Source organism: Microcaecilia unicolor, chromosome 9 (assembly GCF_901765095.1).
Source record: "Microcaecilia unicolor chromosome 9, aMicUni1.1, whole genome shotgun sequence".
Taxonomy (NCBI): Eukaryota; Metazoa; Chordata; class Amphibia; order Gymnophiona; family Siphonopidae; genus Microcaecilia; species Microcaecilia unicolor.
The window spans coordinates 180,925,194-180,952,853 of NC_044039.1; the positions used below are offsets into that span (position 1 = coordinate 180,925,194).

At 48.4% G+C, this 27,660-nt stretch overlaps 1 protein-coding gene across 1 annotated transcript in view; it reads left to right on the forward strand.

The window, feature by feature from the left end:
- MTHFD1 (methylenetetrahydrofolate dehydrogenase, cyclohydrolase and formyltetrahydrofolate synthetase 1) overlaps window positions 1-27,660 on the forward strand; it is a 150,972-nt gene that overhangs the window by 20,137 nt on the left and 103,175 nt on the right. The window contains exons 5-8 of the mRNA XM_030214776.1: window positions 11,691-11,827; window positions 18,827-18,927; window positions 22,444-22,580; window positions 26,152-26,263. Coding sequence (XP_030070636.1) covers window positions 11,691-11,827; window positions 18,827-18,927; window positions 22,444-22,580; window positions 26,152-26,263 — 487 coding nt within the window. The remainder of the gene's footprint in view (window positions 1-11,690; window positions 11,828-18,826; window positions 18,928-22,443; window positions 22,581-26,151; window positions 26,264-27,660) is intronic.

Here is a 27,660-nt window from a genome sequence, read left to right on the forward strand (position 1 = left end):
CAAAGCACACAGGTTAGGTAGGGTAGCCTGCTGCTAACCAACTCGTTGGCTAGAGAATGAACTACCCCTACCTTTCTGCAAAAATCATACATATATGTATACAGGCCAAGGACTGGCTGGAGTACATTATCACATAACATTTGTAGCATGACCTTTGTACAGGTATTCAACTGTCATTCTGAAGTTTCCCTACCTATAACTTCCAACCACATTCCTTTCTGTCAGCTTCTATGTCTGTTTATTCTCATCTCCCCTTTTCTACCTCTGCACTCTTCCATGTAACATACTTGTACATCCTCTGCACTGGTCCATTACCTCATCTGTGACCCATCTTGTCTCATATCTCTGAAAAACAAGTCAACTGTGACCAGGTGCAAAAGGTCCCTTGTAAAAAAAAAAAAAAACCTTCTTGCTCTTACCTATGTATATCAGAGAGCCGAATATATTTTTCAGCAATTTATTTCCAACATCTTAACCCTTTAATAGCTTACAACCCCAAGCTGGTTCTTCTTTGTCCATTCTTTCAGTGTTCACTCTGCACAGTATTTTGTGATACAAGCATGCATTGTAGCTACAACTTGCGGAATGCCTATACACAGTATACAAAGACATGTATAAATGGCTCATGGTCTATTCTGCATGTAAAACTGACTCTACACATGGAGAAACCTTTATAAAATGACCCCCTTCATGCCAAGCCTGGACTTAGGGGCTCATTTTCAAAGCACTTAGACACACAAAGTACCATAGGGTGAACATAGATCATACTAGATTGCTTTCCTGGAACGTGGGTGGCATCACGTCCCCTATTAAGCATAATAAAATTTTGTCAGTTTTGAACTGATCGGAGGGCAGATGTTGCCTGCCTGCAGGAGACCAGACTAATGAATGCTGAACATGAGAAACTCAAATGGAGTTGGGTGGCAGAGGTTTATTGTACTTTTTCAGGTGTCCGGTGGGTTGAGGTAGTGGTTCTTCTACGTAAGTCCTTGCAGTGTCAAGTAGAGGTTTTGGTGTGGGATGATGCCTGGCAATATCTCATCATTCGCCTGTGGTTGTACAGGTGAGAGATAATATTGGTGGTGATTTTTGGCCCTACCCCCTCAGAGCCTGCCTTTTTATAGGGCACTACTCTGGATATGCCCTCCCTATCAAGATAAGCAGTTGTTTGTGGTGGGGGATATGAATGCTGTAATATATCTGGTTCTCCGAGGACAAGCAGGCTGCTTGTTCTCACTGATGGGTGACGTCCACGGCAGCCCCTCCAATCGGAAACTTCACTAGCAAAGGCCTTTGCTAGTCCTCGCGCGCCCATGCGCGGCCGTCTTCCCGCCCGAACCGGCTCGTGTTCGTCAGTCTTCTTTTGTCCGCGCTCGGTACGGTCGTGTTTTCGCCGTGTCGCACCCCGGAAAGTCGACCTCGCGCGTCGTTCTTACTTCGTGTTAAAAAAAAAAAAAAACTCTGTGTGGAAGGAGACTCTCCAGTCTTTTCCTTCCCATATTTCCAGTTTTTCGCCCCGGTAAGTTTTCTTTCGTCGTCGGGGTAGGCCGCTTTTAGGCCTCGGGTCGAAGTTTTCTTCCCCTTGATTTTGTGGTGCCTTTTCCGCCATTTCGACTTTTGATTTCGCCGGCGTGATTTTTCCGCCCATGACATCGAAGTCTCCCAGCGGCTTCAAGAAGTGCACCCAGTGCGCCCGGGTCATCTCGCTCACTGATAGGCACGCGTCGTGTCTTCAGTGCTTAGGGGCTGGGCACCGCTCGCAGGCCTGTAGTCTGTGTTCCCTTTTACAAAAGCGGACTCAGGTAGCGAGATTGGCCCAGTGGAACGTTTTGTTCTCGGGCTCTTCGTTGGCATCGGCACCGGGAGGATCCAGTGCATCGACGTCGTCAGCGCCCGGACCTTCATCTTCGCCCCTGACTGCATCGAGTGTATCGAGGCATCGACCCTCTGCATCGGGGTGACATCGAGACCTCCTCTTTTGCTGATGTCGTCGGACGGTGGTGCTTCGTCTGGAGCGCAGGTGAGGGCTGTCCATTCCCCTGCTGGTGGCGGTGAGCCTTCGGGTGGGTCTCCTCCTGCCCTGAGGGCTCCCGCGGTACAGCCCCCCCGAGACCGACCTCCTTCGGCCTCGGCCCCGAGGAAGTGACGGCTGGATTCGACGTCCTCCTCGTCGGTGCCGGGAAGCTCCGGTGACATGCTTCGCTCCAAGAAATCGAAGAAGCATCGTCACCGGTCTCCTTCCCGTGTCGGCACCGAGAGCAGTGGGTCGCCGAGGGAGTCGGCACCCAGTAGGCATCGGCACCGAGAGGACCGCTCACCCTCTGTTCAGGAGGTGTCGATGCGCTCCACTCTGGACAGCCCGGAACAGCCTCCACGCCCGGAACAGGTTTTGACATCGACTCCTGCATTGACGTCGATGTCTTTCTCCACAGCCGCTCTGCACGAGAGCCTCCGGGCCGTTCTCCCAGAGATCCTGGGGGAGCTGTTGCACCCTACCCCTCCGGTACCGGGGGTGCTTGCGCCACCGGTACCGTCGAGCGAGGCGCCGGCTGGTCCCATGCCCGAGGTGAGGCCTTCCGCATCGGTACCGCGTGCGGCACCGACTGCGGTCGCCTCCCAGGAAGGCTCCCCGACTACGTCGGCGGAGGGAGCTTCGCCGATGCGGGCGAGAGAGTCTACCTCTCGACGCTCCCATCGTGGATGTGGCTCCACTGAGTCGAGTCGGGCACGGTTGCAGACACAGGTCCGTGAACTTGTGTCTGACACTGAGGGTGAGGCCTCGTGGGAAGACGAAGGAGACATCAGATATTTCTCTGACGAGGAGTCTGAGGGTCTTCCTTCCGATCCCACTCCCTCTCCTGAAAGACAGCTTTCTCCTCCCGAGAGTCTGTCTTTCGCTTCCTTTGTCCGGGAGATGTCTACGGCCATCCCCTTCCCGGTGGTTGTGGAGGACGAGCCCAGGGCTGAAATGTTTGAGCTCCTGGACTATCCTTCTCCACCTAAGGAAGCGTCCACAGTACCCATGCATCATGTCCTAAAAAAAGACATTGCTGGCGAACTGGACCAAGCCTCTAACTAACCCCCACATTCCCAAGAAGATCGAGTCCCAGTACCGGATCCATGGGGACCCAGAGCTGATGCGCACTCAGTTGCCTCACGACTCTGGAGTTGTGGATTTGGCCCTAAAGAAGGCCAAGAGTTCTAGGGAGCATGCTTCGGCGCCCCCGGGCAAGGACTCTAGAACCTTGGACTCCTTTGGGAGGAAGGCCTACCATTCTTCTATGCTCGTGGCCAAAATTCAGTCTTACCAGCTCTACACGAGCATACACATGCGGAACAATGTGCGGCAGTTGGCAGGCTTGGTGGATGCGCTCCCCCCTGAGCAAGCCAAGCCATTTCAGGAGGTGGTCAGGCAGCTGAAGGCCAGAGGGGTGTATGACACCTTTGATGTTGCGTCCAGGGCCGCTACTCAAGGTGTGGTGATGCGCAGACTCTCATGGCTGCGTGCCTCCGACCTGGAGAATAGAATCCAGCAGCGGATTGCGGACTCGCCTTGCCGTGCGGATAACATTTTTGGAGAAAAAGTCGAGCAGGTGGTAGAGCAGCTCCACCAGCGGGACACCGCATTCGACAAGTTCTCCCGCCGGCAGACTTCAGCCTCTACCTCTACAGGTAGAAGATTTTTCGGGGGAAGGAAGACTGTTTCCTACTCTTCTGGTAAGCGTAGGTACAATCCTCCTTCTCGACAGCCTGCGGCCCAGGCTAAGCCCCAGCGCGCTCGCTCTCGTCAGCAGCGTGCGCCTCAGCAAGGCCCCTCGGCTCCCCAGCAAAAGCAAGGGACGAGCTTTTGACTGGCTCCAGCAGAGCATAGCCGACATCCAAGTGTCAGTGCCGGGCAACCTGCCAGTCGGAGGGAGGTTGAAAGCTTTTCACCAAAGGTGGCCTCTCATAACCTCCGATCAGTGGGTTCTCCAAATAGTCCGGCAAGGATACACCCTCAATTTGGCCTCCAAACCTCCAAATTGTCCACCGGGAGCTCAGTCTTACAGCTTCCAGCACAAGCAGGTACTTGCAGAAGAACTCTCCGCCCTTCTCAGCGCCAATGCGGTCGAGCCCGTGCCATCTGGGCAAGAAGGGCTGGGATTCTATTCCAGGTACTTCCTTGTGGAAAAGAAAACAGGGGGGATGCGTCCCATCCTAGACCTAAGGGCCCTGAACAAATATCTGGTCAAAGAAAAGTTCAGGATGCTTTCCCTGGGCACCCTTCTTCCCATGATTCAGGAAAACGATTGGCTATGCTCTCTGGACTTGAAGGACGCCTACACTCACATCCCGATACTGCCAGCTCACAGACAGTATCTACGATTTCAGCTGGGCACACGTCACTTCCAGTATTGTGTGCTACCCTTTGGGCTCGCCTCTGCGCCCAGAGTGTTCACAAAGTGCTTGGCTGTACTAGCAGCGGCACTTCACAGGCTGGGGGTGCACGTGTTCCCATATCTCGACGATTGGCTGGTGAAGAACACATTCGAGGCAGGAGCCCTGCAGTCCATGCAGATGACTATTCGCCTCCTGGAGCTACTGGGGTTTGTGATAAATTATCCAAAGTCCCATCTTCTCCCAGTGCAGAAACTCGAATTCATAGGAGCTCTGCTGGATTCTCGGACGGCTCCCGCCTATCTCCCAGAGGCGAGGGCCAACAACTTGTTGTCCCTCGTCTCGCGGGTGCGAGCGTCACAGCAGATCACAGCTCGGCAGATGTTGAGATTGCTGGGCCACATGGCCTCCACAGTCCATGTGACTCCCATGGCCCGCCTTCACATGAGATCTGCTCAATGGACCCTAGCTTCCCAGTGGTTTCAGGCTGCTGGGAATCTAGAAGACGTGATCCACCTGTCCACGAGTTTTCTCAAATCCCCTGTATTGGTGGACGATTTGGTCCAATTTGACTCTGGGACGTCCTTTCCAAATTCCTCAGCCACAAAAAGTGCTGACCACGGATGCGTCTCTCCTGGGATGGGGAGCTCATGTCGATGGGCTTCACACCCAAGGAACCTGGTCCCTCCAGGAACGCGATCTGCAGATCAATCTTCTGGAGTTGCGAGCGATCTGGAACGCTCTGAAGGCTTTCAGAGATCGGCTGTCCCACCAAATTATCCAAATTCAGACAGACAACCAGGTTGCCATGTATTACGTCAACAAGCAGGGGGGAACCGGATCTCGCCCCCTGTGTCAGGAAGCCGTCAGCATGTGGCTCTGGGCTCGCCGTCACGGCATGGTGCTCCAAGCCACATATCTGGCAGGCGTAAACAACAGTCTGGCCGACAGGTTGAGCAGGATTATGCAACCTCACGAGTGGTCGCTCAATTCCCGTGTAGTGCGACAGATCTTCCAGGTGTGGGGCACCCCCTTGGTAGATCTCTTCGCATCTCGAGCCAACCACAAAGTCCCTCAGTTCTGTTCCAGGCTTCAGGCCCACGGCAGACTGGCATCGGATGCCTTCCTCCTGGACTGGGGGGAGGGTCTGCTGTATGCTTATCCTCCCATACCTCTGGTGGGGAAGACTTTGTTGAAACTCAAGCAAGACCGAGGCACCATGATTCTGATTGCTCCTTTTTGGCCGTGTCAGATCTGGTTCCCTCTTCTTCTGGAGTTGTCCTCCGAAGAACCGTGGAGATTGGAGTGTTTTCCGACCCTCATCACACAGGACGAAGGGGCACTTCTGCATCCCAGCCTCCGGTCCCTGGCTCTCACGGCCTGGATGTTGAGAGCGTAGACTTTGCCTCTTTGCGTCTGTCGGAGGGTGTCTCCCGCATCTTGCTTGCTTCCAGGAAAGATTCCACTAAGAGGAGTTACTTCTTTCTGTGGAGGAGGTTTGCCGTCTGGTGTGACAGCAAGGCCCTAGATCCTCGCTCTTGTCCTACACAGACCCTGCTTGAATACCTCCTGCACCTGTCTGAGTCTGGTCTCAAGACCAACTCTGTAAGGGTTCACCTTAGTGCAATCAGTGCATACCATTACCGTGTGGAAGGTAAGCCGATCTCAGGACAGCCTTTAGTTGTTCGCTTCATGAGAGGTTTGCTTTTGTCAAAGCCCCCTGTCAAGCCTCCTACAGTGTCATGGGATCTCAATGTCGTTCTCACCCAGCTGATGAAACCTCCTTTTGAGCCACTGAATTCCTGCCATCTGAAGTACTTGACCTGGAAGATCATTTTCTTGGTGGCAGTTACTTCAGCTCGTAGAGTCAGTGAGCTTCAGGCCCTGGTAGCCCAGGCCCCTTACACCAAATTTCATCATAACAGAGTAGTCCTCCGCACTCACCCTAAGTTCTTGCCAAAGGTTGTGTCGGAGTTCCATCTGAACCAGTCAATTGTCTTGCCAACATTCTTTCCCCGTCCTCATTCCTGCCCTGCTGAACGTCAGCTGCACACATTGGACTGCAAGAGAGCATTGGCCTTCTATCTGGAGCGGACACAGCCCAACAGACAGTCCGCCCAATTGTTTGTTTCTTTTGATCCCAACAGAAGGGGAGTGGCTGTGGGGAAACGCACCATATCCAATTGGCTAGCAGATTGCATTTCCTTCACTTACGCCCAGGCTGGGCTGGCTCTTGAGGGTCATGTCACAGCTCATAATGTTAGAGCCATAGCTGCGTCGGTAGCCCACTTGAAGTCTGCCACTATTGAAGAGATTTGCAAAGCTGTGACGTGGTCATTTGTCCACACATTCACATCTCATTACTGCCTGCAGCAGGATACCCGATGCGACAGTCGGTTCGGGCAGTCAGTGCTTCACAACCTGTTCGGGCTTTAGGATCCAACTCCACCCCCCGAGGGCCCTGTTTGTTCTGTTCCAGGCTGCACTCTCAGTTAGTTGGTAAATTTTTAGGTCAATCTCAGTAATGTCCTCGCTGTTGCGAGGCCCAATTGACCATGGTTGTTGTTTTGAGTGAGCCTGGGGGCTAGGGATACCCCATCAGTGAGAACAAGCAGCCTGCTTGTCCTCGGAGAAAGCGAATGCTACATACCTGTAGAAGGTATTCTCCGAGGACAGCAGGCTGATTGTTCTCACAAACCCGCCCGCCTCCCCTTTTGGAGTTGTGTCTTCCCTTGCTTTGTCTTGCTACATATGGGACGGACGAACACGAGCCGGTTCGGGCGGGAAGACGGCCGCGCATGCGCAGTGCGCGAGGACTAGCAAAGGCCTTTGCTAGTGAAGTTTCCGATTGGAGGAGCTGCCGTGGACGTCACCCATCAGTGAGAACAATCAGCCTGCTGTCCTCGGAGAATACCTTCTACAGGTATGTAGCATTCGCTATATGGATCGTTCAGTTGGGTGTGGATCAGATGACCCGTGGGGGAGGGAACCATTTCCCATTTAGTCCACTTAATCTTATGGACGAGTGGTGTTTTGTTACACCCATCGGAATGGGACTTTACCCACCTTTCTCGGGCACATGGGTCGTTGTCTCATTTAGATTGCACTACTTTTTCTGTGGTTCAAGCTGCAGCTGTGGGCCCGGGGGAGGTGTCTGATGATTCCTCCGTGCAGGTGGATGTGTCGGTGCTTTCCTTCTATAGTGCGCATCAGGGCTGGCGATTTTTACAACCAGGAGTTTCATGTCTTTTTGCAAACCCAGTGGACGGATTTTGTTCAGCATAACGGGATGCATGTGGATCAGCCATTATTGTTTTGAGACTCTGCCAAGGTGGTGCTCTGCAGAGCTGTACTGCCTTTGCTAGTTCTAGAAATTGGACATTAGCAGCCGGGATAATTCAGCTAGAAGCTCAATTGCTTATGGCAAAGAGGGCATATATTTTACACCCCACTATGTCTAATAAGAATACTTGGCTGTCTGCCCAAACTGCGCTTACGAGAACTTCCCACAGTATGCTTTATTGGAAACACAGGTTTTACCAATATGGCAATAGACTGGGAAGGTATTGGCGCAGGTGGTGAAAAGCTGGGGTGGCTTATGTACGGTTTTGGCCTTGACCAGTTCAAAGGTCAGCCCACGACTCGGGTCGAGGAAATTGGAGTTTTTTATGGACTATTTTAAAGCAGTTTACACTGTGGGGGAGGTGGTGGCTCTGTTAGTTATCTCATTGATTAACGTTGACTTAAAAATGTTTGCTCGGATGCTGGCAGACCGGCTGGCAGACTTCTTGCCATGAGTGATCTGCAAGGAACAAGTGGGCTTTGTCCATAATAGGCGATCTGTGTTGAATGTTCGGAAGCTTTTGGTGGCCATTCTGCATTGTTGGAGTTGGCGAGCCTTTGTTATTGGTGAGTCTAGATGTAGAGAAGGCATTTGATAAGGTGCAGTGACCTTTTTTGTTTTCTGTGTTGGAGTATGTGGGCATCTGGGACTGATTCCTTGAGCCACAAGCCCAGCTGTTGGTAATGGGGTGTGCACCTTGCCTTTTGCAGTGGGCTAGGGAATATGGCAGGGTTGCCAGCTCTTCCCTTTTGTTGTTTATTTTGTCCCTTGAATCCCCTGCTCCATGTCCTGATGGAATCTGAAACAGTCCCTGGGGTGATGCTGCTGGGCGCCCAGGTGAAAAGTGTAGTGTATGCTGATTATGTTAGCAGTTTTAATTGCCCCCAGGCGGCTTTGCCCGCACTTTTAGATCATATTGTGCGATTTGGGAGGCTGTCAGGGTTTATGCTGAACTTGTCTAAATCTAGTGCCCTTCTGGTGCAACCTGAGGTGTGTAGTGGGTGGCGGAGGGAGCTTCCCTTGACTTGGGTTGACTCTGCTCTAAAATATTTGAGTGTTATGGGTCCCAGCTGATTTATCTGCTTTGTATGATGTCACTATGTAGCCTTTATTGCAGGTGATTCAGACCAGATTGCTGGCATAGAGGGCTTATCCATTATCCCTCCTAGGCGCGTACATTTGTTTAACATGCTTTTGCCTCCTCACCTGTTGTATGTGTTTCAGATGTTGCCCCTTTATATACATCGGAGGGATGAGCTGTTTGTGGCTAGGTAAACGTGCGCAATTGCCTATCTTGACTTTGCAGACGCCTGTGCAACAGGAGGGGATGGGTCTGCTTAACATTCGGTACTTGACCATAGCTTTTGGGATGCATCATATTCAAGATTGGTACCGAGGCACAACTTCTTTTACAGCCACTCCTCTGGAATTGGGTTTGTTGCATCCTATTCGTATTAGCGCTTATCTCCACTCACAGGCCCGAGTGTCTGCAGTGCTTTTACTCAATAACTTTCTACTGAAGACTGTAAAAGCGGTCTGGCACTGGGTGTATTGTCGCCGTCATTTTTTTGCTCAACTTACACCTTATCTTTCCATCTGGGGTAATGCAGCATTTCCTCCGGGCTTGGACAGTGCTTTGTTTCGCGGGTGGGAGAAGGAGGAACTTATTTTATTTATTTATTAATTGCATGTGGTGAGGGATGAAGGAAAAATGAAAACTTTCTCGGATTTTCAACAGAGTATCAATTGCCAGCATTAGATCATTTCGGTTACCTTCAGTTAAAGGGTTATGTGGACAGCCTGCCAGTGTAGGACTTAAGTGAGATGCACAAGAGACATTGTCTGAAGCTAAGGTTCCCTTTACTTTTCATCACAGATAATCTCAAGGATGCTGCTGAGGGAATAGATTTTAATAAATTGGCAGACTTGGACTTCAGATTTACATAGTGTTTGCAGCCACTTATTACAGAGATTTATTATGGGTATTGGAGCACCTGCAGTACTTTTTACATTGGGAAGTTCAATACAAGTTTGCGCTATGCTTATTTATCTCACCCAAGTGAGCCCACCAGGCTGACTTGCCCTAAATGTTCCAGTGCTGGTAGTTCCCTGGGCCACATGTTTTGGACCTGTCCAGTAGTTATCTCCTTCTGACAGCAATTGTTTGCTAAGATTGTGACCCTCTGGTCATGTCAATTGCACTTGGATGCAGAAGTTCTTTTGGGGGTAATTTTATATTGAAGCTCCTGTTCCTGAGGGTCTGCAGGGCTTTTTGCACTGATTCTTTCTAATGACCAAGAGGATGATTCTGCTAGTCTGGTTGTCACCACATCTGCCAGGAATAAAAAAAAAAAAAACTTGGCATAGCTATATGCTGACCCAACTACACTTGGAACGCTTGGAAATTCAGGACATCAGCTCCTCAGCTGGATTAAAGTTCCAGAGAAACTGTGAAAACTTCTGGTCGACTTTGCCACCATGTGCCCGCAGTAGACTGCTCTCAACATGTAATGCTTGGGGGGGGGGGGGGGGATAGGAGGGTTGTGGGAAGTGTTTTTTTTTCTCTCTAGAAACCCCCCTCCCCCAAAAATGGAGTACATCTTATAATGGTAGTTCTGTTACATTAGCCACAAAGAATGTTTCTTATCTGTGTTCTTGGGTGTTTTGCACTCTACTAATTTAATTTAAATATAAATGATTTAAAAAAAGCAAATTTATGCAGTTTACATACATACATAATTGATAACATAAGATATAATAGAAAGATCTATAACATTATGAATAACTATCGTTTGTATTTAATAGAAAGCCTCTCAAAACAAATGTCTTTAGCCATTTCCTAAACTGAAACAAATGACACACTGCCCTCTGATCGTAAGATAAATTACGAAGAGGACCAGCTACTGAAAATGCCTTAGATTGTGCACTAGATAACCTCCCTGTCCCAAAGAAGGTACACAACATTCTGCGCAATGTCAATCCAGTACATTTTAAGGTAACCTAGAACAAAAAAAATGAGGATCCTAGAAAGCCTCTCAAAACAAATGTCTTTAGCCATTTCCTAAACTGAAACAAATGACACACTGCCCTCTGATCGTAAGATAAATTACGAAGAGGACCAGCTACTGAAAATGCCTTAGATTGTGCACTAGATAACCTCCCTGTCCCAAAGAAGGTACACAACATTCTGCGCAATGTCAATCCAGTACATTTTAAGGTAACCTAGAACAAAAAAAATGAGGATCCTAAGTCTTAAACATTATCTAACAAACTTTAAGCGTAATCCTCTGGTCCACTAGCAACCAGTACAAATTAAAAAGAACTGGATTTAAATAATCAAGTAAGCTCCAGCCAGTCAGAAGACTTGCAGTAGCATTTTGAACTATTGGCATGGTATGGAGGTAACAGGCAGACATGCCAGAATAAATGGTATTATAATCCAAATTGGACAACATCATTCAAAAATCTCCAGGTGCCAAATACATTACAAATTTCAGAATGAAAGTTGTAGTTTGAAGAAGACTGTACCACACTACTGATTTGCTTTTTCAGTAATAAAATTTCATCTGGTTGGTTGTGAACCACAAACAAAAGAGGTACAGTAGTGTCAAAAATGAACAAAGAGGGCGCCTGTTTAACATAAAGGCTTTTGTAAGCATAACTTGGTTTTCTTCAGATTTAATGCCAATTTACTAGCCCTCATCCATTGACCAGTTTTACTCAACACCTGATCTGAACAAATGATTTCCCACTCAATGTCATCTGCAAACATTTTGGGATCTTGCCATGTGGTAATGATTTGGATTGGCGACTGTTAGAAGCAGTATACTAGGCAAATCTTAAATCTGTTTTAGAAACTGAAATAATTGAAATATCTAGCCATGTTTCTGTTTAACATAATTCAGTTGTTGAGCTGTTCAACTCTGTGTTATGTGTTTACATTCCTGATTTGCCATTCATTCCGTACTAGGTACTGAGAAGTATTGCATCTTTGAATGAAGACTCTACCGTTCATGGGTTAATAGTCCAGCTACCCCTGGATTCTGATAACCCCATCAGCACAGAGAAAGTGACCAATGCTGTTGCACCTGAAAAAGATGTGGATGGGTAACTTCTTTTATCATCTTAGTAGTTTGGATTTAAGAAAATCCATTAGTCTCTTAATAAACTGCATTAAAGTTGGCCATTAAGGGATGTTAATGGCTGACTGTAAGATATAAATTGGACATCAATGGTAGATTTTACTGTGACTGGGGAACACATCAGCCTTACATAGTAAAATAATAAATGATGACAGATAAAGATGAAATTGGCTCTTCCATATCATCAAGCTGATCAATCCATAGACTGGTGGGTTGTGTCCATCTACCAGCAGGTGGAGATAGAGAGCAAACTTTTGCCTCCCTATATGTGGTCATGTGCTGCCGGAAACTCCTCAGTATGTTCTCTATCTCAGCAGGTGGTGGTCACACACAGCAGCAGCAGCTCTGGCTAGGCCTCCAAGCCTAATTTTTAGGTTTTGTTGAGTGCCTGGGGTTGAGGGCTCTTTTGAGCAAGTGCAAACCTGGTGGTGCCAGGTCCCTCCTTTTCTCCCCCCTCCCGCTGGCTCCGTTAAAAAAAAAAAAAAAAAAAATTTTAAACGTCTTTAAAGGCGTTTATTTCGACGTTTATTTAAGCGTCTATTGCAGCTACTCACTGGGACACCAGGTCGTTACAACTCGGAGCGGACAGCAGGTAATTTTACCTTTTTATAGCGGGCGGGGGTTCCCCGATTCTTCTCCTCGTGGCACATGGCGTCGGAGGGCGAGGGCGCAAAGGGTCGCTCCCCGGGTCGCTTGAGCGCTTCTAGAGGGGATGCGGGGGTCTTAAAGCCTGATTCGCCCTTGTTGGGTGGCAGTTTCGTGACCGATGAATGTCCCGGTCCTTCCTCCGGCGTGGCGGTTTTTCCCGCCATAAACGCCCATCCCCCGCTCCTCGCCTCCGCCATTTTGGCCGGCCACGCGGCTCGGACGGCTTCTTCTTGGGCCGCCCTTGAGGTTGGAGACATTAATGCCATGAACGCCCTTAATTTGGGCGACGGCACAGAAGCGGCTAAAGTTAAGAGCCGTTCTTCCCGCGCGGCTCCTTCGCGGAGTTTCGCGCCGGTCGCCATTTTGGATGCGCAGCAGGCCTCTCCCCCGCTGTTGCGAGCGCCGGTTGAGAGTGCGCCTAGGGCTGTTGCCCAGGCTGCGGAAGTGCACAGTCTGGGGGGTTTCTCCCCCGAGTTTGTTTTGCTGCTGCATCAGGCCTTCCTCATGCACAACGCTGCCCCCCGCTCCCTCGTCTGGTAAAGAGGTTGAGGTTCCCAGAGGTAAACGCCCTCGGGTTGATTCCCAGGCCTTGGAGGAATTTGTCTCCTCCGATGTAGATGAGGGCAGCGTGTCTGAGGTCTCCCAACGGTCCTTTGCGGATTCCTTGGAGGAGACGGATCCCCGCTCGGATGGAGCGGATGACCCCTCTGCAGCGCGGCTTTTTCGCCCAGAGGATTTGCCCAACCTGTTGTTACAGGCCATGGACACTTTGAAGATTTCCTCTCCGGAGGACGTCTCTCCCTCAGCCCCTGTTGGCTCTGCCATTATGCTGGGGACGAAGCGCCCGCCTAGAACCTTCCACGTGCATGATGCCATGCACACCTTAATTTCGGCTCAATGGGATGTCCCAGAAGCGAGCCTTAAAGTGGCTAGGGCTATGTCCCGCCTCTATCCTTTGGCTGTGAGTGAACGTGAGGCCTATCTGTGGCCTACCGTGGATTCTTTAATCACTGCGGTGACTAAGAAAACGGCATTGCCGGTGGAAGGTGGCACGGCCCTAAAGGACGCCCAAGACAGGAGATTGGAGGCGGCCTTAAGGTCGTCCTTTGAGGCGGCTGCTTTAAGTTTGCAGGCCTCAGTTTGCGGATCCTATGTGGCCAGGGCGTGCCTGACTATGGTGCAGCGGGCTTCCCCCTCGGATCATTCCTTGAGGGATGATTGGCCAGCCCTGGAATCGGGCTTAGCCTATGTGGCAGACTTGCTGTATGATGTCTTGAGAGCCTCAGCTAAAGGCATGGCTCAGACAGTCTCTGCGCGGCGGTGGCTTTGGCTGAAACATTGGTCTGCTGACCACGCCTCTAAATCCCGCCTGGCTAGGTTGCCTTTTAAAGGCAAGCTGCTCTTTGGGGTCGAGCTGGACAAAATCGTGACCGATCTCGGCACATCTAAGGGCAAGAAGTTACCAGAGGTCAGGGCTCGGGCTAGTGCTCGTCCCGGTACCTCCAGAGGACGGTTTCAGGAAGCCCGTCGGTACCGCCCGGGCAGGTCGGGTTCTTCTGCCCCCTCTTCCTTTAAGAGGCATTTCTCCCCCAAGCAGCGTTCCTTTCGCAGAGACCGCCGTCCCGGAGGTGCTCCCTCCGGTCCTCCCCCAGGGTCTCGTACCCAATGACGGGGTCTTGGTCCACGCCCCAGTGCAGATTGGAGGACGGCTGTCCTCGTTTCTGGGCGAGTGGACCACAATAACTTCAGACGCTTGGGTGCTGGAAGTCATCAGAGACGGCTACAAGCTAGAGTTCTGCCGACCCTTAAGAGACGGGTTTGTACTCTCTCCCTGCAAGTCTCCGGTCAAAGCTGTGGCAGTGCAGCAGACTTTGGACAATCTGATCCGCCTGGGTGCGGTCGTTCCGGTGCCAGAAAGTCAGCTTGGCAAGGGGCGTTACTCCATTTACTTTGTGGTACCAAAGAAAGGAGGTTCTGTCCGGCCTATCCTCGACCTCAAAGGGGTCAATCGGGCCTTGAAAGTGCGGCACTTTCGCATGGAGACTCTCCGCTCTGTTATAGCGGCAGTGAAGGCAGGGGAGTACCTGGCTTCCTTGGACATCAAGGAAGCGTACCTGCATATTCCCATCTGGCCTCCTCATCAACGCTTTCTGCGTTTTGCAGTCCTGGGCCGACACTTCCAGTTCAGAGCCCTCCCGTTCGGGTTGGCTACTGCTCCGCGGACCTTTTCCAAAGTAATGGTGGTCATAGCGGCCTTCCTGCGAAAGGAAGGAGTACAAGTCCATCCTTATCTGGACGACTGGTTGATCCGAGCCCCCTCTTATGCAGAGTGCGGCAAAGCTGTGGACCGGGTAGTTGCTCTTTTGAGCTCCCTGGGATGGATCATCAACTGGGAGAAGAGCCAGCTGCGCCCGACTCAGTCCCTGGAGTATCTGGGAGTTCGATTCGACACCCAAGTGGGCAGAGTGTTCCTGCCAGACAATCGGATTGTCAAACTTCAGGCTCAGGTGGACCAGTTCCTGGTAGCCTCTCCTCTTCGGGCTTGGGACTATGTGCAGCTGTTGGGCTCTATGACGGCCACGATGGAAGTAGTGCCCTGGGCCAGGGCTCATATGAGACCACTACAACACTCTCTGCTGCAGCGCTGGACTCCGATGTCGGAGGATTATGCGGTGCGTCTTCCCTTGGATCCAGCAGTGCGCAAGGCGCTGAGCTGGTGGATGCAGGCAGACAAGTTGTCTGCAGGAATGCCTCTGGTGACCCCAGAGTGGATTGTCGTCACGACGGACGCCTCATTGTCGGGCTGGGGAGCCCACTGCTTGGGAAGGACAGCGCAGGGGCTCTGGTCTCCTGCAGAGGCGAAGTGGTCTATCAACCTCCTGGAACTCAGAGCCATTCGGTTGGCGCTTTTGGAGTTCATCCCGGTACTGGTGCTGAAGCCTGTACGGGTACTGTCGGACAATGCCACGGCTGTGGCCTATGTCAACCGCCAGGGAGGTACCAAGAGCGCCCCTCTAGCCAAGGAGGCTATGAGTCTATGCCAGTGGGCGGAAGCGAACCTGGAACAGCTGTCAGCGGCCCACATTGCCGGAGTCATGAATGTCAAGGCGGACTTTCTCAGTCGCCATACCTTGGAGCCCGGAGAGTGGCAGCTATCTGCTCAGGCGTTCTTGGACATCACGAAGCGCTGGGGCCAGCCGAGCCTAGATCTGATGGCGTCATCGGCCAATTGCCAAGTGCCGCGCTTCTTCAGCAGAGGACGGGACCCTCGATCCCTGGGAGTAGATGCTCTTCTCCAACAATGGCCGACACAAGAGCTTCTCTATGTGTTCCCACCCTGGCCCATGTTGGGCAGGGTCCTAGACCGGGTGGCAAGACATCCCGGCAGGATAATCCTGGTGGGTCCGGATTGGCCCAGACGTCCCTGGTATGCGGACTTGATCAGGCTCTCAATCGACGATCCTCTGCGGCTGCCAGTGGAGCAGGGCCTGTTACATCAGGGTCCCGTGGTGATGGAGGATCCCTCCCCCTTTGGTCTTACGGCCTGGCTATTGAGCGGCAGCGTCTGAGGAAGAAGGGCTTCTCAGACAAGGTCATCGCCACTATGCTGAGAGCGAGGAAACGCTCTACTTCTACTGCTTACGCCAGGGTTTGGCGTATCTTTGCAGCGTGGTGTGAAGCAGGCTCACTTTCTCCCTTCACTGCTCCAATTTCTTCAGTGTTGGCGTTCCTGCAAGAAGGTCTGGACAAAGGCCTGTCGCTCAGTTCCCTTAAGGTCCAGGTAGCGGCTCTGGCTTGCTTCAGGGGCCGCCTGAAGGGTGCTTCCCTGGCTTCCCAGCCAGATGTGGTGCGCTTTCTCAAGGGAGTTAATCACCTGCGCCCTCCTCTGCACTCAGTGGTGCCTGCGTGGAATCTCAACCTGGTGCTAAGAGCATTGCAGAAGCCGCCGTTTGAACCCTTGTCGAGGGCATCTCTGAAAGACCTGACGTTGAAAGCAGTCTTTTTGGTGGCTATCACTTCAGCCAGAAGAGTTTCCGAGCTCCAGGCGCTCTCATGTCGAGAGCCTTTTCTGCAGTTCACTGAGGCAGGAGTGACTATTCGCACAGTGCCTTCCTTTCTGCCCAAGATTGTTTCTCGCTTCCATGTGAATCAGCAGCTCTGTCTCCCTTCCTTTCGTAGGGAGGACTACCCAGAGGAGTACTCTGCTCTTAAATATCTGGATGTGAGACGAGTCATCATCAGATACTTGGAAGTGACCAATGATTTCCGGAAATCGGATCATCTGTTTGTCCTGTTTGCAGGTCCTCGTAGGGGTCTGCAGGCTGCTAAGCCTACAGTGGCAAGATGGGTCAAGGAAGCCATTGCAGCGGCTTATGTGGCCGCTGGGAAGGTGCCGCCTATCCAGCTGAAGGCTCACTCCACAAGAGCTCAGGCGGCCTCGATGGCAGAGGCCGGTTCCGTCTCCTTGGAAGAGATATGCAAGGCGGCAACTTGGGCTTCGGCCCATACATTCTCCAAGCATTACCGCTTGACTGTGGCTGCTCGGGCGGAGGCCCGGTTTGGAGCTTCAGTGTTGCGGTCAGGGATTTCTATGTCCCGCCCTGGGTGAGTACTGCTTCGGTACATCCCACCAGTCTATGGATTGATCAGCTTGATGATATGGAAGGTAAAATTATGTATAATCATACCTGATAATTTTCTTTCCATTAATCATAGCTGATCAATCCATAGCCCCTCCCAGATATCTGTATTGTTTTATTCTGGTTGCATTTCAGGTTCAAGTTTACTCTTCAGTTACTTCAGAAAGACTTCGTGTTCAAGTTTTTTCACTTGGATTCTTCAAGAGTTAAGACGAGTTTGTGTTACAGTGAGCTGCTGCATTCCTCTCCCCTCCGTTTTACGGGGCTGGATTGAGACTTATAATTCTGCCGGCACTCCCTCCCGCTTCGTGCGGCTGTAGGGCAGTTTTGTACCCCTCCCGCTTCGGCGGTGTTCGGGTCAGTCAGCTCCTCCCGCGGTTGCGGTTGCAGGATAAGCCAGATCCCCCCGCATCGGCGGGGTGGTGTCCCTCCCCCGCTCCGCGGGGATGAGCTGGACGGATTCCCCTCCCCCACTTGTGTGGGGATGAGCTGGGTTAATTCCCCTCCCCCGTTTCGGCGGTGGTGAGCTGGGCAGAGTGTCCCTTCGTGGGTGTAATTCTCTAAGTGCTGAGTCCTGCGGATGGAGCTTTGATATCGACATACTGAGGAGTTTCCGGCAGCACATGACCACATATAGGGAGGCAAAAGTTTGCTCTCTATCTCCACCTGCTGGTAGATGGACACAACCCACCAGTCTATGGATTGATCAGCTATGATTAATGGAAAGAAAATTATCAGGTATGATTATACATAATTTTACCATTCAGTCTGCCTAGTTGAGATTCTGTTTTGGGTAAATGAATGTATAAACTCCTATGTCCAACCCAACACCAGCTTTCTCCAGACTTTCATATTGTCTTTTAGTTGATCTCTCTCCCCACCACTACCCTTCATATTGTCTCAAATATGCCGAAAATCTATTAAGTCTTGGCCTCCACAGCCTGTGCTGGTTGATTATTTTGGACATTAACTTCAACTTTGATTCTTATTAGTACGTAATCCAAGACCCTGACTGCTTTCATGTTTTCTTACTAAATTTTAAAATAATCCTCTACAACCACACAAATTAATGAGACTGTTGTCCAAAAAAAAAAAATATCCAGCTCCTCTGAAGTTTGGAACTTATACCATTGTTCTTTAGAACTGTAACTTCATTGTGCAGGATACCCTATTGTAGACTGTTTGGGGTTGTAGGGATCCCCTCTGCTTATCCCATGATTATTATTATTATTTTTTTTTTTTTACTTGCATTATTGTTGCCTCCTCCACCTCCTAAAAGTCTGTCTATCCACCACCATTTTCATGGAGAAATGTTTTTGGATATTTTTCCTAAGATTAGTCCCCTTCCCAGTAAGATTTGTTTTTTTCTGTCTAACGTAATACTTCTTGAGGAATTGAAATGTTTTATTGGGGTTGTTATTAAAACCACAATAGCACCAATCCCAGTGAGGACTTCAAATCACCCCCCTCCCTCCAGAAGTCCTCACAAGCTGATCTCTTACCACCCCTACAGGCACTGTTTCCACTGCGTAACTCCTCTGATAAGGTGGATTCCCTCATGTCCACTGATTTTAGTGGCAAAAATGACACTAGTGAATTGATAGTTTGCTGAGTTGTTAGTTCATCACTTTGACATCTAGGACTTTTCCTCCCAACTCCCTTCCCAATAATTTTAGGTTAACTAGTATCAATGCTGGAAAACTTGCAAGAGGTGACCTAGGTGATTGCTTCATCCCCTGTACACCTAAGGGATGCCTGGAACTCATCAGACAGACAGGTGAGAGCTTATCTTCCGTGGTTCATCTTTTAGCATTGTTGGTGGATGTAGGTATAACATGATGGAATATTTTACTTCAGTGGAAGAGTTTTTATTTAATTCTGTGGTTCCATTTAATTTCCTCTGCTAAAATTAATAAAATTGTTTGGTTTACACGTCGATCTATTTAAATGCACACAAAAGCTGCTAAAAAGGTGTTGCGTTTTTATCAGATTAACGTAATATGTTTTTTTGACAACATGGGCAGGTCAATGCAAAAGATTATGATTTCTGAATATACAAAGTAATCGCAAATTCTGTTACAGTGGTAGAAGGAAGAGGAGAGAGGTATGATAGGTGAGAAAAAAAAGCAGAATTGCATCTGGCAGTTTGTTAAAAGTGCTTTTATGTTTTTGAAGTGTCTGATCATTCTGATTTGAAATGTCTGTTTTGCCTTTCAGTGAGGTATGAAAAGCATTCAGATTAAACCAGAGTATAAAACATCAGTATGATAAGACTTGGAACTCTTGAACCAAAATTTTCTTTAATGCGGTAATCGTACAAGGAAAAACAACTCACAGTTCACATGTGCTGGACAAGAGTTTTTGCCTTGCAAACTGAGAGTCCTCTCTCCTCTCTCTCATGCTGTTGAAATCTTGATAGCTTCAAGAGAGTAATACAGCATAGGCAATTACAGTTCACAGAAGAGAATGCTGCCGACTAACTCTTACAGACCTGAAGGGGGGGGGGCAACTTGCCCAGCATGCACACAGAACAAGGCAAGCCAATAGAAAGAGCCCCAAAAAGACACAGGGAGCTGGACATGTGTTGTGAAAGAACCTATTATAGGGAATTACAGGAATTTGTATTTCAAGGGCACAGCCTTCTTAAAGGTACAGACAATACTTAACATCAAACATATAAATGGCAAGTGACCGTACTCACTTGCAAATGCGCAGTACACTCCGAACGTTGAGTCCAAGCCCCGCCTCCATGGGCGTGGAAATTGGAGGAGGAGGGAGCAGGCAGGGAAGGCGCACCCCCCCCCCCCCCTCAGAGTCGCCGCCGCCCCCACTCCACCCGGCCCGGGACCTCTCTTCGCTATTGAACTTACAGCGCCGAAACTGCAACAGCTCAGCTCCCGTCTAACTTTCTTCCCTGCCTGTGTCCCGCCCTCGCCGACGTGACGTCACACGAGGGCGGGACAAAGGCAGGGAAGGAAGGTCGACGGGAGCTGATCTGCCTGTTGCGTTTTCGGCACTGTAAGTTCTGTGGTGAAGAGAGGGCCCGGCCCGGGTGGAGGGGGGGGGGTGGCTGCGGCGACCCCGGGGGGGTGGGGGGGGAGCGGTATCGGCAACCTCGAAGGAGGGGGGCCTTGAAGCTGGGAGGGAGGGACGGAGGGGGGCATTGGAGCTGGGAGGGAGGAGGAGGGGCCTTCAAACTGGGAGGGAGTGCGGGTGGCCTTGGAGCTGGGAGGGAGGGACAGAGGGCCTTGCAGCTGGGAGGGAAGGAGGGAGGATGCTGGACATGGGAGGTCAGAAGGAGGGGGGCCTGGGAGCTGGGAGGGATGGACAGAAGGGAGCCTTTGAGCTGGATGGGAGAGAGGGACGGAAGGGGGTCCTTGGAGCTGGGAGGGAATGGGCCCTTGGAGCTGGGAGGGAATGGGGCCTTGGAACTGGGAGGGAGGGCAGGGGGCCTTGGAGCTGGAGGGGAGGGCAGGGGGCCTTGGAGATGGGAGGGAGAGACGGAGGGGGGCCTTGCAGCTGACAGGGAAGGAGGGAGGGCAGGGGGCCTTGCAGCGGGGAGGGGGGAGGGGCCTTGGAAAAAAACACATTCCAATACTCGCCCGTTTTGACGGGCTTAACGGCTAGTATATACATAAGCAACAAACAGCTGCCTCCATGTAAATTGGGGCAGAACAGTTTAAGTTCTACATGGTGGAATATTGCTGCATCATAACATACCAGTTAAAGTCAGAAACACCAACTGGCCCATCCAGACTGTCAGAACGGGTTCACATGTAAGACAGAATCGTTGGCCCGTTCTGTTAACAATTTTGGAAAGTTATTTTGTCCCCAGATAGATACTTTTTCAGTCTCATATAATTTCTTTCCAGCATTTCTTTGAGTTGGGGGGGAAATAGCACAGAGATTGAAAATTGAGAGAAATTATAAAATCAATACCTACTACTATTGCAGGATGATTCAACAAAATATATCCTACTCTTCCAGTTCTAACTTTCCAGCAGCCACTTACCCTGAAGCAAAAGCTGGCAAGAAACCAGGTTCAGACAAACTCAGAACTTTTGTTTTCTAGCTGAGATGGATGTTTCAACATGGGGACCCTATTCATTCTCCTCCTTTGCAGCGGTATATATTGTTCAATTCTGAAAATGTGAAAAAGAATGACAAATAGGTAAAAGAAAGGACTAGCCTGCACATACACAGGACAACATCACAAAGAAGTGCAAACCACCACATCCATATAGGAACATCTTTTTTTGAAACAAGACCACTGCATCCACGGTCAGGGTACTGTATGGGAAACTTAATTATCCAAGACCCAGAAGGCATTGATATTTAAAAGGGATCAAACCCTTTCAAAGGAACAGAATGAGTTAAGAGACTTTGGGACCCTGTTTACTAAGTAGCACTTAAGGTAGTGCTAGCGTTTTTAGCATTCACTAATGATTAGCACGAGCTAAATGCTAAGTCGGCCGTAGGAACATATGGGCAACTAGCGTTTAGCACGCAGTAAAAATGCTAGTGCACCTTAGTAGACAGGGCCCTTGGTGTTTCTGATTCACTACCAGAGTTAGTTCTATAACACACACATACACATATTACGACACTTGGTGTATTTACATTTTGTGCCTGGATTTTCCCATGTTGTTTTAACCTAAATGAAGGGCATAACATTCCCAAAAGCTAGTTAAGTAATGTATTAAAGTAATGTTGTTGTTGACTTGTTTTTTTTTCTATTCAGTCTTAAATTATTTCCTGTAAACAGTAATGAGGAACAGCCCATTTGGAAGCAGGAACTTGAGTCCTATAAAATCTTTAAAATGTTAATCTGGGGCATGGACTGGATGGCCCAGAACAGGAATGTAATGGCTGCTGCATCTCACCTCCTCTATATGGGAGGCTTCTTCGATACTGATGTAGGAGAAAATGGGAGAAACTAAGGAGCTCATTTTCAAAGCACTTAGACTTACAAAGTTCCATAGGTTACTATGGAACTTTGTAGGACTGTAAGTCCGTGCTTTGAAAATACGCTTCTACCTTAATGGGAGATAAATGGAAAAGGAAAAAGGCTGATGAAAAGAACAATCATTCAGAATGCTTCTGTGCAATGTTGCAGCTCTAAAACCTAAGCAACAAATGAAACGATAAGAAATGCGACACTCGAGCATATGAGCTGCTGACTGACTGGACTGTTATTTCACCTCCATACATTATAGAGATGGTTGACTAATTTTAATTCCCTTAATACCAAATGTGTTGGCTTCTAATTTAAGCTAATTGCTCTCCCTTTTAGAGGTTCAGATCCCAGGTAAAAAAGCTGTGGTGATTGGCCGGAGCAAAATAGTTGGTGCGCCTATGCATGACCTGCTACTGTGGAACCATGCCACTGTCACAACCTGTCACTCCAAGACCGTGCAGCTGAATGAAGAGGTAGGGGCAATTGTAATTAATAGCTCTCTTAGCCTTGTATTGATCATCTGTCTTCCTGGTTCTTGGAATCTATTTAATGGGGCAAAAGAACAATAAGCCTTAAACATGCTTAATTCTAGCCTGTGGTGCGCAGAATTTAAAGCTGCATAAAGAATGCAATACTCTGAATCCTTTAAAACTGATTATTAGTTCTGCTTGTCCTGGACATTTTTCACTAGAGGCAGTGAGGTGATGAAGCAGTTATGGCAATAACAAGTATTTATTTATTTATTACACTTGTATCCCACATTTTTCCGCATAGCAGTGTGGCATAGCCACAGGTGGGCTTGGATGGGCCAGGGCCCACCCATTTATGGCTCAGGCTCACCCAACAGTAGCACATGTTTAGTGATAACTGGTGGGAATCCCAAGCTCCGCCAGCTGAAGATTTTCCCCTGATGGTAACAAAAACGCTACTCTTCTTGACACCGACACCTGCGCATGCTCAGTTTTCAGTGCATGCCTGCTGCCAAGGTGGAAAGAAGCGTTTTCCTACCAGCTGAGATAATATTTTTTTTTTTTGGGGGGGGGGGGGGGTTAGAACACTTGGTGCCCACCCAATTCTTGCCTAGGCCCACCCAAAATCTGTTGTATGGCTATGCCCCTGCATAGCAGTAGGCTCAATGTGGCTTACAGGTTCCGGAGAGGAGAGTACCAACTCCAGGAATATATACAGAGTGGAAAATAGAGTAACAGTAGGTGCAAGGAAGCTGATAAGGTTCTGGAAAAGAGAATGCAACTCTGGGACGAATATATAGTACCATATAGAGAGAAGTAATCCCAATGAGGCTGATAAGTATATTTGATCAGCCCATTTCCAGTCTGTTGCCTTTTGACGCCATGGAATTGAGTGTAATGCTTTCATTTATCATCCCTTTCCCTATCCATGTACCTGCAACAAAGGCCTTTGTGATGGACATGGATAGGAGTATGCATGCTGGGTTTGGTCAAGTACGATTTAAAAGTGGGATCGGAAATATGGTGCTTTTTAATCTAAACTCAGCTAGTGAGTGGGAGCATGAAGTGTACCTGGATACTGACACCTCCCATTGTATGTTACTGGTTTGTGTGTCACAATTAGCTTCAGACATTTCTTCATTTTTTTGAGTTCTGTTTTACTAGCCCCAGAGCCTATTATGGAAATTGTAGTCTGAAATCCACATCCCACCACAGTTAACATTTTAGTGTTCAAGATTAAATGTTCAGCTACAATTGAGCAATTTCTCAAGCTGATAGCTCAGTGAGAACATGCATCCTTTCAAAGGTCAAGATCCCAGGTGGTCCAGTGAGCACCTGCTGACTTCTCTCTGCTTCTTTTCCTTTCTTCCCATCCCTAAGCAGTCTGGGATTTTATGCCATCCTCTGTTGAAAGAGTAAAACTACAACTTCAAGAATGCTTTGGGATGCTGGTGGCAGTGGAAATATCTGGGTGTTTCTGGAGCTGTTCAGTCACACTCAGAAACCAGAGAGGAGAATGAAATGGGTCTGTAAATGTAAAGGCAAGATGGCAGTGTCCTTTATCTCTTCACCCTCCCCCGACCAGCATCAAGGTGTACACATCTGAATTACTGGTGAGATGTAAAGTTGAATTAATTTTCTTAGGGCACATTGTTCCTAAGTGGGGGGCCATCTCTGCCTCAGGGACACTGCAACTTTCTTCCAGCTCTGTGCTGTTTTCACTGCCTTACTCCTTAGCTGTTGTTTGCTAGCATTAGGACTTTTTAGTTGTTCTTGCTCATGAGACTACTTTAACCAGAGCTATAGGGAAAATTTCAGCTTTGGTGGAGAGGATAGAAGTAATTAGTCCATTTTATTTGTTTGTGTGTATGTTGGTTAGTACTGGGCAGGTAACTGTTCACATAATTACAAAAGCAGTGCAAACCAAACAGTAACAGACAGCCATATGACTGTTTTGTATTGCTTAGTTATAATATACCCCACTCTTCAAGCCAGTTTCCTTTTCCACAAAATCACCTCCCTTGATCCAAAATAATGCTTATTTCACAGCATCTGCCTTCATTGGCATTCATTACATTAAGAGTGCTTGTTTAAAGAGCTTGGCTGTGAAGTAATTTGAACTGTAGAAGAAACTGTGGTGTAGTGTCTCCAGATGGGTTAGTTTTGCACGTACCAGAACACTTCTAAGCCAAGCTATGCTGCAGGTGATCACAATCTCTTGGATTCACTGCTAATGCTGAACTCAGCACTGTGCCAAAGAGCTGCTTTATGGAATTCATAAGGCATAATGTTGAAAGTCAGCTTATACTCTGAGGGGTCACTGTAAGGACTGCAAATATGATTTTGGATTACAGTAATTGGGAAGTAACAGAGCACAGGCAAGACCAGCCCAAGGATATTGGACGCCCTAGGCAAACTTTCAATCATGACCCCATTCACCCCCAGCAATCCAGCATCTTCCCTTCCCACTATAGTCCAGCATGCCATTCTCTCCCTCCCCTCTCTGATATCCAGCATCTGCCCTTACTATCCTCTCCCCCCCCCCAACACTCTGTTCAGCATGACATTCCTCCCCCCATCCTTATGTCCAGCATCTTCTTACTGGGCCTTCTGCTGCTACCCTCCCTCTTCCAGTGTCAAAGAGTTCAACACTGGTGCAGGTCCTTGAAGCATGTGCCCCGATTCAGCCCTCGATGTAGGTCATGCTTTCAAAGGAGATGAAGCTGGAAGAAATTGGCACTTGAGCGTAAGCCTGTGCTTCAAGGCCTCACACTGGCACAAAATCCTTTTGCCTCTTGAACACAAAGAGGGAGGGTTATGTCAGGAGGAAGGGAAAAAGGGGGAGACAAAATGCTCACGTCTGTCCCATCACTACTGCTCTAAGCAGACACCTGGGGATAATTCATCATTTAGATCAGGATTAATGAACTTCTCCGAACTGAATTTATATAAGAAATAAAAAAAAAAAAAAGAACGGAAGATTCAGATAAGCTAAGTGTAATTTTATTACAAGATAGAACATTTAAGATTTAAAATGATGGGTGAAAGTTTAAATATTAAAAAGTATGGATCAATGAGGAATACATGCCCACCATAAGAAAAAAAAATGCCTGGCTCATATATATAGCCTGAATGATGGTGACATGGTTATCTGACAGATCCATTACTAAAATCCCCTTGAAATCTGTGTAAGAATATTGTTAAGAAACACTTGGAGTTGGGTATAAAAGATTGTCTATGAAGAACCCCCTCCATTAAATATAATATTGATACTGGGACTACTGGTGTTCTCTGCCACAAGATTTACATTTGGATTTCCTGCTAAGTGGAACGGAGCAGAAGTGGTATGCTCTGTTGCTCGAGTAGTACAGCCTCCCTAGGGTGACACCTTGTGTTTCACTGTGGTACTGCATCAGCTTCAGGGGAAGTTTTACTTAAGGCCTTTACACCTGAATCACTTGCTATCCCATCTCATGGAAGAATGGAGGTGGAAATTCAGTGGACTTGTTTTAGTTTGTCACTCTGCCACCTTGGCAGTAATTCAGATGCTAATGAAATGAAATTGCTTTGACAGGTTAACAGAGCTGATATCCTGGTTGTGGGAGCTGGTAAAGCTGAAATGGTAAAAGGTGACTGGATAAAACCCGGTGCCATTGTCATAGACTGTGGAATCAACTATATTCCAGGTAAGTTTCTTCCTGGATACCCAATGCCATTACAGGATAGAAGAGAGCTGGATTTTTTTTTTTTTTTTCACTTTCCAGGTTAGTTAAATGCTTACCCAGATATTTTGTATCTCATGCTTGATATATAGGGTTGTGCTGTTAGGGAAAGGATTACTTTTGATTAAGTAATTCCATTTAGTCCCCATGTTATAAATGAGTTCTAATCCTTGTTTTTTTGTCCTCTCTAGCCTGTCTGCTATAGCTGTTGTGAATTAAAATTGATCTGAACAATTGGGGGTTGATATGCAAAGGGCTTGTGCAGCTACAGTGCTGTGAAAAAGTCCCCCCCCCCCCCCTCCTGATTTCCCCTATTATTGCATATATATATCACACTGAATGGTTTCTGACCTTTTAAGCAAAATGTAACACTGAGAAAAAGGGGGTCACCAGATATTGGCAGCTAGATGAAACCATTTTAGTGGACGGCAATAATGTGATGTGATACAAAGGAATTAAGGAATACAGCAGAGATAGACCCAGTGACGTTATGGGAATGATTAAGGACGGTTATGAAGGGGAACATAATAGCTCTAGAAACTCATTTACAAAAGACTAAAATAGTTACTGAAAAGATCCTATACCAACAAATTTTTACGTTGAGGCCCAACATAAGAAAGGGATGATATCCCCTCACGTGAGGCAATGGAGCTCAATGAGATTCACATAGCTGAAATAGCAGAACGTTTGGTGAAAATATACCAAGAATTATGAATTTGGCAGTAAAGCTAGTGGCCTCAGCCAATAAGCTTAAGAAACAAGCGTATCGAAATTATATCACTGATGAGACTAGAATAGTTCATAGGGATTTGAAATGCATACAAGAATGTCTTGGTCAGTATTATTCCACCTTGTATAAGCCTGAAATAGAGCCCACTAGGAAGGATGTCCAATAATAATTGAAAGATTTAGAATACCACATCTGACAGAAGGGGGAGATGGCAGAACTATCCAGGCCAATAGAATGGGCTATTGCTTACCTTCCCAATGGATTTACCAATAAATTATATAAAACATTGGAGAAAATACTGGCACCTTTTGTTAAGGGTATTTATGTCCCTTGAGGAGAGGGAGGAATCCTGGTGGCAATAACTGTTCTTCCGAAGCCTGAAAAGAATCATTCTTTATGTAGCACATACAGGCAGATCTTCCTCCTAGGCTCAGATTACAAGATATTTACAAAAATCTTGGCACGCCATTTGCAGAGGTTAATGCCATCCATAATTCATACAGATCAGCTTGGCTTTATAATCAGAAGGCACAATGTACATGGAGCACTCCATCTGATACCGTGTGCTAGGCAGGGCAGTGCACCCACTATCCTGCTATCAGTGGACATAGAAAAAGCATTTGATAGGGTG